The sequence below is a fragment of the Limulus polyphemus genome, unplaced genomic scaffold (genome assembly GCF_000517525.1).
Source record: "Limulus polyphemus unplaced genomic scaffold, Limulus_polyphemus-2.1.2 Scaffold3078, whole genome shotgun sequence".
Lineage (NCBI taxonomy): Eukaryota > Metazoa > Arthropoda > Merostomata > Xiphosura > Limulidae > Limulus > Limulus polyphemus.
The window spans coordinates 98,233-110,719 of record NW_013668688.1 but is presented as its reverse complement, the minus strand read 5'-3'; the positions used below and the strand labels follow the sequence as shown (position 1 = coordinate 110,719).

The 12,487-nt window shown below is 34.0% G+C and overlaps 1 protein-coding gene across 1 annotated transcript in view; it reads left to right on the top strand.

Annotated features, from left to right (window-relative positions):
- The first annotated feature begins 8,801 nt into the window (after positions 1-8,801).
- Positions 8,802-12,487, top strand: part of LOC111088075 (zinc transporter ZIP8-like) — a 5,024-nt gene continuing 1,338 nt past the window's right edge. Inside the window, exons 1-3 of the mRNA XM_022396960.1 lie at positions 8,802-8,938; positions 10,042-10,048; positions 10,778-10,954. Coding sequence (XP_022252668.1) covers positions 8,802-8,938; positions 10,042-10,048; positions 10,778-10,954 — 321 coding nt within the window. The remainder of the gene's footprint in view (positions 8,939-10,041; positions 10,049-10,777; positions 10,955-12,487) is intronic.

Below are 12,487 nucleotides of genomic sequence, written 5' to 3'. Positions count from 1 at the left end.
AAGGATATGACCGAGTTGCATCATTACACAGTACATTACTGAGTACCATGAACATGTTGCAAGATAGGGATATGACCGAGTTGCATCATTACACAGTACATTACTGAGTACCATGAACATGTTGCAAGATAGGGATATGACCGAGTTGCATCATTACACAGTACATTACTGAGTACCATGAACATGTTGCAAGATAGGGATATGACCGAGTTGCATCATTACACAGTACATTACTGAGTACCATGAACATGTTGCAAGATAGAGATATGACCGAGTTGCATCATTACACAGTATACTATATAAATAAATGTCCAAACTGGAAATCAGTATATTTTGTCTCTAGTAATAAAATATTATATGTAATAAGCACATGTGAAGATTTCCGAGATTTTCTATCTCTTCATGAGGTACCTATAAACATCTATTAATTTAATTAAAAAAAATCAAAGTCCGAAAACATGTTCATAGCTAACTTTTTGGTATGAGGGTGGTGGATATGTCTTACTTAATGTTCTTTACGCTAACGTGAGTAATTACTTCACAGACGTGGTTCAAAAATCGCCCACAATTTCGCCATTAATCAACAGTGAAGCCCACTAACTTTAAATAGACTGTAAAAGATGTGATAACCAGATGTTGTAAGGTACACGTAGAACCTAAAGCTATCTAACCCTATCTCTAGAGTAGAAACTAATAGATACACGTATTGGGACAGTAAGTCAGTTGAGGACTTGTGTATTACAAAGCAGTAACTTGAAACAAATGACCCCTATATCCAAAATAAAAAAGTAATATCCACATGCATTGAGATATTAGGTCAGTTTATGGTATACACTCAAATATCCTAACTACAGCAGTTAATAGTCGAATAAAAGATTATAATTAATATGCACATATTATAATATAGTAAGCTGTCGTGCAAAATATATTTTTTTTTGACATGCCTGGCTGTTTTCAAATCTCATTACGCTACCGGGCAACATTGTTATTAAAAGAGAGGGCAACATTGTTATCAAAAGATATTATGAAAAGGTACGCGAGCTAACTGAACGTACATATTTATATAATATACATGTCCTAATGTAACTGTAGGCTCAGTTAACGTCTTACACTGACGGCAATATTTAATAGACGCGAGTAAAGATAGCAAAAAAAAAACTCTTCCCAATTATTTAAGATCATTTTCCATCGGGGGAAATTTGTTTGTTTGTTTGTAAGTAATCACAAAGCTACACAATGGGCTGTTTGTGCTCTGCCCACCATGAGTATCGACACCCGGATTCTAGCGTTGTAAGTCCGCAGACATACCGCTATGCCACTGGGGGGGGGGGCGATATTTTGATAGACGTGAGAGAATGTTTTAGTGAACTATAAAATATCATAATACCTATACTTAAACGTTTATCGGAAAGTCCAAGGTTCGAAGCGCGATGCTACTGAACACTTAGTATTTTCAGCTGGGAGAACGTTATAGGAGTGACCATCTAAACGGACAGATCACACACACACACACACACTTGAGTTCAGATATAGCCATCTCAGATTTTCAACTAATGACCAGAAAAAAAGTAAGATAGCCAATCAGCGACACCAGCCACCGCAATGACTTTGTCTAGCTTCTGAAACCTGATAAAGGAAATTGTACATGGTGTGGTTTGTTTGAAGAAACCAAAACCAAAACTTTTTTTTTCGTTTTTTTTTAAGGATGAATACAAAATTATATCATAGTTGTGTACATAAACGCTTTCTAATACAAAGTTATCTGGCGTAATGGTTGGCATTCCGGGCTGCGAATCGAAAGGTTGAAGGTTCGGCCTGAGATAAACCGATAAACATTGTAAGTGTGCCAGTCAGTCTCGCTATTTGGGAAACAGTAGGCGGCTGGTGTTGCTGTTTATGTCTCGTATTAGGTACAGTTCAGGTCGAAAGTGCCAATACCTTAATATCTTTGCAATGTCTATTTTCGTTTAGGACTAAATCCTGCCTTATTATGAAATACAGCAACTATAACTGTCTTGAATAGTACGTACATCTCTGTTGTTTTAATTCAAACTAAGCTCAGCTAATATTCTTAACTTTGTTTAACACAAACGGGAGTTTATTACTAAACATTTCTATTAATATAAATAAAATAACGACTCATATCTCCATGATGTATCTACCTTGTAGGATACTGATAGTTCCTGATGAAGCTGTAATAGTTAAATAATCTATTATATAAAGCAAAGTGTGTGTGTGTCCGGAAAAAAAAACAACACACACTCATATGTTTATCATTTCATATCTGTTCCTTATACGTTTCCACATTTCTTGATCAATCAGCACAAAAATTGACACAGTGCTATATGATGACATGAGCAAGGTCATGAGGGGGGTTGGACCCCCCATTTAATTTCATGTTGATAGAATTATTGTAAAATATGTCTTTCTTTTCAGTATTGGTACATTTATGTACTTTTAGTGCACTGTTAATGTTTATTATGTTAATAAAAAAAATAGACGCATAATTTCCTATCCTTTGTTACAAACGAGTTTTTATTTCACCCTTCTCGCCCGGCATGGCCAGGTGGTTAGGGCGCTTGACTCGTAATCTGAGGGTCAAGGGTTCGAATCCCCGTCCCACCAAACATGCTCGCCTTTTCAGCCGTGGGAGCGTCATATTGTGACGATCCATCCCACTATTCGTTGGTAAAAGAGTTGGCGGTGGGTGGTGATGACTAGCTGCCTTCCCTCTAGTCTTACACTGCTATATTAGGGACGGCTAGCGCAGATAACCCTCGTGTAGCTTTGCGCGAAATTCAAAACAAACAATCTAATATAGTATACTTATATTACGTAGCTATACTAACATATATTACTAAAATAAAATATAACACTAAAGAGAACCGAGATATGTTTTATGATTAACTGAAAACACACAGACAGAAAATAGAAGTTGTTAAGACACAATAGTTAGCGGAAAGGATTCGAAATTTAGTGTTGAAACTAATTGTAAGACATGATTCCAAATATGTCATCGATGTACCTGTACCACGCATCTGGTATTGAACCTGTTTTTTGTTTATATGTGTCAAGGGCTTTGGTTTCTAAGGTATGTATGAATATTATAGTAAATATGACTGCTACTCCTTTCTCTTGTTTGTACAAAGTATCACCAAATTTAAAATAACTGTTATGTAGGACAAAATTGAGCATTGTGCGGATGGTGTCTAATGCGATGTTCCCTGAAAATGTATGTTGATCAAGTGAAGATGTGAAGTTAATGATACTGTCTGTTCCTTCTTATATGGGTATGGATGGGTACAAAACGATTACGTCTAAGTAAAATATAATGGAGTCAGTGCATATTGTTTTGTGTAGAAAAGTGTATCTTTTCTAATAGGTCTTTAGTATTGGTTAAATGTGGTGAAACATACTTTAGACATGGTTTAAACAGTTAATCAAGTAACCAGGATATGGTTTCTGTTGCAGAGAATATGGGTCTTAAAGGTAAATGTTGTTTATGTTCTTTAGGGACTCCATATAGTTCAGGTATACGGCTATGGGAGGGTCTTAATTCTGTTAGTAATTTCTATGGTAAAGCACTTTCATCTTTAAGATGTTTGAGTATCTTTTTGGCTTCTTTCTTCGACCGTTTTGGTTGGATTTTTGTTTAATGTAACATAGGTGGAAGTGTCTTGAAGCTGTTCTTCTATTTTACCGCGGTAACACGTCATAAAAGGAAGTTATCAACTCTATTAACTCTGAAAAAGCAAAAAACAATGTTTCACGATTACGAGAAGACACAGAAATGTTCAAAAAAAAGTTTTCCAATTAAGAGAAGACAGAAATGTTCCAAAAAAAAGTTTTCCAATTAAGAGAAGACAGAAATGTTCCAAAAAGAAGTTTTCCAATTACGAGAAGACAGAAATGTTCCAAAAAAAGTTTTCCAATTAAGAGAAGAGAGAAATATTCCAAAAAAGTTTCCCAATTACGAGAAGACAGAAATGTTTCAAAAAAAAAGTTTTCCAATTACGAGAAGACAGAAATGTTCCAAAAAAAAAAGTTTTCCAATTACGAGAAGACAGAAATGTTCCAAAGAAAAGTTTCCCAATTACGAGAAGATAGAAATATTCCAAAAAAGTCTCCCAATTACGAGAAGACAGAAATGTTCCAAAAAAGTTTTCCAATTACGAGAAGACGTAGAAATGCTCCAAAAAAAGTTTCCCAATTGCGAGAAGACAGAAATGTTCCCCCCAAAAAAGTTTCCCAATTACGAGAAGACGTAGAAATGTTCCAAAAAAAAACAGTTACAATAGAAAATGATACAAACCTTCAGCCTTCAGTTTTGATTTTAATGATTACAAAGTTTCAACACATACAATCGAATCGATTCTTCGTCAGGTAAAAGTTACACTCAAAATGGCGTTTGAATCGTTATGGTAAGGACAAGTTTGTAGGGGGCGCTAAATTAACTATTTTAGTAAAATGAGGAGAATATAATATTAGACAAATAGAGTTCCTGGATATTTATTTAGGGATGACTTTATCAGCATTGATTGCTTCAACTGTTTTTCTTCTCTTGATATTTGGTTCGACATTGTTTTAAGTGATAATATGTTGTTTTTTTAATGTTCCTTGAGTCTGAGGTTCGTTTCTCTCTTGGTTTCTCCGATATAAAAAGCCCCCCCCCCCCTAGTGGCACAGCGGTATGTCTGCGGACTTACAACTCTAGAAACCGGGTTTCGATACCCGTGATGGGCAGAGCACAGATAGCCCATTTTGTAGCTTTGTGCTTAATTATAAACAAACGAACCGATATAAAAGTGAATTGTATTTGATTTTGTAGATGACTCTGTTGTTTTTTTTATTGCCAGTGGGATAATTGTTAGTTATAACGTTATTGATTTTATAACCTGAGTTTTGTACGATTATGGTATATGTGTCGATGTTGTGTTTCTTCATGAGTAGTTTTCATAATCAAATTAAGTATTAGTTGAGGTTTTCGATATAAATAATTGTAGTGATGATAAAGGTGAAGTTGTTATCATCTCCAAGATTTGTGTTTTTTGTTTGTTTGAATTTTATTTGATATGTCGATTAATTCTTAATAACTTCTACCGGATGTTTTTTTTTTAAATGAAGATTTCACAATTTCTCCTCTGTAGTTCATCGTCAATGTTGTTTGCAGAGCGTATATAAAAGTTTATTTGCATAATACACTTCAAGGTCCCTAATTTCTGTTGTATGGAGTGTGTGGAATTATAAATATGGTATTCTTACCTTTCAATGGATATTTTAGTGTCAAACATTGATTGTTTTCTTATGAGTGGACGTTTAGAATGCTGATGGAGAAATAACAGTCGTTTTCAACTTTAATATGAATGTTTTTCATCAACTGTTGTTTATTTTTTAAAATAATTTCTTTTTCGGTTATATCGTACTCTTTATGCGGACTCGGACCTTTACGTTTACTGTCTATTTCAGGATTTCTCTCGAAGCTATATAAGGTCTAATTTTGGTCCTGCATGACCAGGTAGTTAGGGCGCTCGACTCGCAATCTGAAGGTCGCGGATTCGAATCCCCCGTCACACCAAACATGCTCGCCCCTTTCAGCCGTGGGGGCGTTATAATGTGACGGTCCCACTATTCGTTGATAAAAGAGTAGCCCAAGAGTTGGCGGTGATGACTGGCTGCCTTTCCTCTAGTCTTACACTGCTAAATTAGGGACGGCTAGCGTAGATAGCGCGAAATTCAAAACAAACAAACAAACAAAAGGTCTATTTGCAAATGGCCGTCCCTAAGTCTGAACTGATAGGCTTAGATGAAAGGCATTTAGTCAACAACACAGTTTATGATTTGTTGTTGTTAAACTTTCATTTCTTGGCACCTTAATTCATAATAAAAATGGTAAATTTGAATATGAGCTATTTCATAAAAAATCCCTGAGTTTATATCTTAATTTTGATAGGTTTATACCAGTGTCCTCAAATACGAACTTGGTGAAAAGCCTTGTTCATTGAGCGTACCAAATGACCAGTATAAATAATTTATAAAATATCAGTAAGTTTTTAATAAAAGTATTCATTTCCAATATGTATAATGAACCATATTCTTCATGTCTATTTAAACATTCACAAACAGCTGAATTGTGATGTTAATAAACAGAAGGTTGCCTTAGTATTACTATATACGGGTGAACAAACTATTGGTGATCATAAACAGAAGGTTGCCTTAGTATTACTATATACGGGTGAACAAACTATTGGTGATCATAAACAGAAGGTTGCCTTAGTATTACTATATACGGGTGAACAAACTATTGGTGATCATAAACAGAAGGTTGCCTTAGTATTACTATATACGGGTGAACAAACTATTGGTGATCATAAACAGAAGGTTGCCTTAGTATTACTATATACGGGTGAACAAACTATTGGTAATCATAAATCAACAACGTAAACTTACACAAAGGTTGATTTGACGATGTTACTTTAAATCTGAATATTTCAAGTTTAAAAATTGGATATCTACATTAAAGGCTTCAAATAATGGATATTGGAATAAATGTCCTAAATGACCGTTGGTTAGCGGTAAGTTTACATACTTATAAAACTAAAATTGGTGGTTCAATTCTCAGCGATGGACAGAGTACAGATAGCCCATTGTGTAGTTTGTGCTAAAACGAACAAACTTAAATGCTCTGTAATTCTGTACTACTTTGATGAAGCCGCGATGGGAAATGTTAGCTGAAATTAAAAGTTTTTGTTATCATTATCTGGAGAGTAAAGGTCATTTTCTAACTGTATTGTCAAAATGTTTAAATCCCTCCAGTATGCACTACAAATTCTAAAAAAAAACAACAACAACAACTAAATGTTTTTAGGTCATATTGAATCCATTTGTAGGTGGCTTCAAGCACGCGCACACGACCGTGAAAATATTAAGTCAACGTCATTTCACAACATTAATGGTTATGCGCTAGGTTAGTGTAAACATTGCAAATAGAGAACAATTTAAATCTATTGGTCAACTGATTTCAAATGATGTTGACTGATCAAAATAGCGTAGTCCATTTGTTATTAATTTTGTAAGTTATTTTGCTTTATAATTATTTATGTGCCTATATCGTGGTAACTGGCATTGTTAGGTTACGTCTATTGTATTATAATTAAAATTGATATTTTTGACTTTGATCGTACATTTCACTCTAGTATCCAATGCGATACATTTACTTGTGATTATTAGTTTTTACCATCACCGTTTCAATTTATTCCGTCTTTAATTATTATAACTTGTCTTTTCACCTTTTCTCCAAATATCAGTGTCTATATGAAACTCAACTTAAATATCTTTAATAACCAATAGATGGCGACACAATACGCTAATCTTAGTGTTTTTCCAAACTCCAGTAAGATTGTTTTAAATATTCAGTAAAAAGTTTTATAAGCATTTTTTATATGAAATTTGATACATTTATGGACTTTCTCTTGACCATCCAATTCTTTGCTTTTGCCATCACAACTATTAATTCGTAGAGTCAGACAATTGACCATTTGGGAATCAGTTTTCCATATGGTCAACTCTATACAAAGTTATCAAGAAACATATTTGAACATAACATCAAAATATACGATTCTAGATTCTAATTAAAGACCACTTGCAGGTTATGAAAGTATGCTCAGATTGGATAACACTATATTTTGTCTATAGTTTTTATAGTTTGATTGCTTAGTGTTGACTTGACTTCTTTAGATATTTTATGCATGAACAACTTATATCTCTATATTCATTTTATTTATATACCGACGTTTCAGTTTCACATCTTTATTAAGGGTCACAGCTGCTGTTTAGGTCCTGCTATAAATCATTATTTTTCATCAGAACGTGTTTAAACGGAGGTATTTATGAGTCACTGCCACGGTATCTTGAGATCGTCAGCAACTGTAATCTTCGATAAAAGTATAAAATTGAAACGTCGAAATGCAAACTAGATATAATAGTAATTTATTCTCAAAACTATAGTTTTAATGTATCCCTTATAAAGAGGGAGGCATATTGTATTTTCTGTTTCTTTCTTCTTCTTCATCACGATCGTAGTTTATGCCTCCTTTCTCCTGTCTTGCATGCAATTCTTTCTTGAAATTTTCTGTATTCTGCTGATTTGAACGAGTAAGGTGGGTAGAGGAGACATATTTCATAAGCTTGTGAATGTTGGTTTTTTTTAGTATATATTTATGGCTTCAATATAAAGCTGTTGGAAGTTATACTAGATTTGCACACGATTAACACTAGATGGCACTGCTACAGATTACCTAGATGGGATTCGTATTTGAATATTAATTTGATTTTTATTTATTACTAGTCAATATTGATACTGAAGCATAATCTGCATTTTTCTATTCATTATATTACGCTGCTAATGAAACTTTATTAAATTTCTTTATCTAATGTATTGCATAATTTTTTTTGGCTTTAGTTTGTGTCTTGGATTATTTTTCTTTGAATGTTAAAATACATATAATCTTTTCAAAGTGATCGTTTTGACACTCTATGTAGCTTGAGCTAAGCGTTAATTTTAGGTTTAATAGACGCGACAGTGTTTTACTGTTTAGATCACTATCTCCTGGTCTTTTAAAATATATTATTTTATGAGCTTCACTATAAACACCAAGCTCAGGTCCCTTACGCACATTATCTTTTATAAGATCGTTGTCACGAATACAAGTTTCAGATTCTTTATGTAATCTGTAATTTTTTTTCAGGATCGTGAACACCACCATCAGACCCAAGTGGGTAGGATAATTGGAACCGTGGCTTGGATGATCATCTTTGGCGATGGATTACATTACTTTATAGATGGACTTTCTATTGGTGCAGCTTTTACTAATAGCATCCTTTCAGGGATTAGCATATCTGTAGCGGTGTTTTGTGAAGAGTTGCCTCATGAACTAGGCGAATACATGAACATGATAATAATGGGCAATCAATAATAGTAGGCGATTCTGTGGAAATTATATACATTTTGATAAATTTTTAGTTATCTCTGTCATTCGTTTATTTATTTTTGTAACTGTATAGTTTTGTTCTGATTTTTGGAAATTATATACATTTTGATAAATTTGTAGTTTTCTCTGTCATTCGTTTATTTATTTTTGTAACTGTATAGTTTTGTTCTGATTTTTTTTTGTCCCTGCTCTGCTAGGTCTCTTTAGTTATCGTTAATATAACGCTAAAAAAAAGGATTTCGATACCGGTGTGAACACAACACAGATAGCCCATTGTTTAGCTTTGTGCTTAACTATAAACAAACACAATGCCTTATTTCACATCTGTTACTCTGTATACGCGCTTGACGTTATCTTCTTCTCAGAGCTCAATTTCTAATTATGTGTATTTACATATAAATTATAATTATGTATTTTTAATAGAAAAACATACGATCGAAACGTAGTAAATAAAACAAATTCTCGGTCACAGACGTGTACTTACCTTTTTCCAATATTTATTTGAACAATAAGTTAGATCAGTTCAACGTTAAGTTAAATGCTTTGGTTCTTTTAGGTAAAGGTAAGCCGACATTATGTTTCTCATATTTTGCGTAGTTTTTATACATTACATACAAATTAAAAACGTACTTACAGGTTCGAAAAATTAATATTTATTATGTCTGTTGTTGTTTAGAGATTAATGGAATAATATTAGATGATAAAAATAGAACAAATAAATTCAAAAATAACTTATACAAAGTAAAACAATCTTATACATAAGTTGGGCCTAAAGGTTGGGAGCAGGTGGGAGGGTAAATTGTTTTATGTAGAAATATAAATTCAGATCTCCAGATGCCAGACGTAATAAATAATTCGTTTTATAGTAAGAATAATATCAACCAGTGCCTCGGTGTAGTTGTGTATTAAAATGGCAATTAGAAATAACACTTATTATAGATTATGATTTTGTCTATAAATATCTTTCGAAGTTATTGAAATTTTAATGGCTGGAGACGGCTTGAATGGGTAATGATGTACCTGATGATGACAAAACCTTGTCGAAACGTTGTACATTTGCTGTTATGTTAAACTTATATTAAAGTTTTTCTTCATTACCCATTCAAGCCGTCTCCCGCCATTATTAGTCTCAAAGTGGGTTCCTCGTCATCGAATTATTGAAATTTTGTAAGAGATGTCGGAAAGAAGATTTCAATATTTGTAAGTTATTAATTCATATTGAAGTACTTGTTAAACGATATATCAAAAGTAGGCCTACCTGTCCCAGTAAAATTCTAGTAACTAAACAGCTGGATATTATTTATTGTTAAACGATATATCAGAAGTAGGCCTACCTGTCCCAGTAATTAAACAGCTTGAAGTTATTTCTTGTTAAACGATATATTAGAAGTAGGCCTACCTGTCCCAGTAATTAAACAGCTTGAAGTTATTTCTTGTTAAACGATATATTAGAAGTAGGCCTACCCGTCCCAGTAAAATTCTAGTAATTAAACAGCTTGAAGTTATTTCTTGTTAAACGATATATTAGAAGTAGGCCTACCTGTCCCAGTAAAATTCTAGTAATTAAACAGCTGGATGTTATTTCTTGTTAAACTTACTCAGATGTGAAAAAAAAAGAGTTCTATGTGAAACAATATGAAAATACAGGTTTATTTATTTATTTTTTAATAAAGCACATTTATTTTTAGAGACACTTTCTTCTACACTGATTGTGTCATTACAATAGTTCAGTTGTAAATTGATATTATTTTGATTGAATTTATGGATAATGTACTCTCCTTTTTTAGGAGATTTTGCTCAATGCAGGAATGACTTTACGCCAGGCTGTGCTTTATAATTTTCTATCTGCATGCACATGCTATATTGGGCTTGTGTTTGGAATTCTCCTGGGTGACTTTACTCATGGAACACCACACACCTTTGCTCTTGTTGGTGGAATGTTTTTATACATCTCTCTAGTAGACATCGTAAGTATGTTTATATATTAAAGGTGATAAGATATCTTATATTTGTATTCAGTACACGTGTTTAATGTGGGTTGAATAATTTGTTATTCGACATACGATGTATGTACACTGTGACGAGAGTATAGTTAACTCTTTTTTTTTATTATTATTATTTAAACCTGATACAGTCTTGCAGAACCAGATTGTGTCGAGGATCTATTTAGTAGACATAGTAAGTGGTACAACAGATCTTTATTGTTGGCATGGTAATTGATGCCACGAGTCTATACTCTAGACATGACAAGTGGTGCAACAGTTCTTTATTGTTAACATGATAAATGATGCTACGGTGCTATACTGTAGACATGGTAGGTGGTGAACAGACCTATATTGTTGGCATGGTAATAGATGCTACGGAGCTATACTGTAGACATGGTAAGTGGTACAACAGTTCTTTATTGTTGGCATGGTAACTGATGCTACGGAGCTATACTGTAGACATTACAAGTGGTACAACAGATCTATACGGTCGGCATGGTAAGTGGTGCTACGGAGCTATACTGTAGACATGGTAAACAGATCTATACTGTTGGCATGGTAAGTGCATCTCTGGGCTTATATGTTAAATGTTTTATATCTCATTTACACTTGTTAACTTTTGTAAGTGTTCATTGTTTGTTTCCACCTAAGAAATTATCTTAGCGGAACTTAATATCTACGTATTTATCTAAACAGAAAAAATATATATAAATATTGATGATTTTTGTAAAAACAACAACAATTAAAACGAAAGTATAACCGAGTGTGTTTCTTTATTGACGTAACAATGATGATGGTTTGAAGTAAACTGCGAACAAGAATCTAGTTTAAAATGTGGAAATCTGTTAAAACTGCGTTCAAAGAATCAAGGACTTTTCCAACGTAACATTTCTTTATCGCGAATTTGTTATATTATGATGGTCATTTGCTTAATTGTCTACATTTGGGTGTAAAGTCCTAATAATAGTGATAAATATCACACTAAACTGTAGAATGGACGTTTCTTTATGTACTTCATCTTTGTTTTTTGAATTTCGCGCAAAGCTACACGAGGGCTATCTGCGCTAGCCGTCCCTAATTTAGCAGTGTAAGACTAGAGGGAAGGCAGCTAGTCATCACCACCCACCGCCAACTCTTGGGCTACTCTTTTACCAACGAATAGTGGGATTGACCGTCACTTTATAACGCCCCCACGGCTAAAAGGGCGAGCATGTTTGGTGGGACGGGGATTCGAACCCGAAGAATGGACGTTTCTTTATGTACTTCATGTTTGTTTGTTTGTTTTTTTAATTTCGCGCAAAGCTACACGAGGGCTATCTGCGCTAGCCGTCCCTAATTTAGCAGTGTAAGACTAGAGGGAAGGCAGCTAGTCATCACCACCCACCGCCAACTCTTGGGCTACTCTTTTACCAACGAATAGTGGGATTGACCGTCACTTTATAACGCCCCCATGGCTAAAAGGGCGAGCATGTTTGGTGGGACGGGGATTCGAACCCGAAGAATGGACGTTTCTTT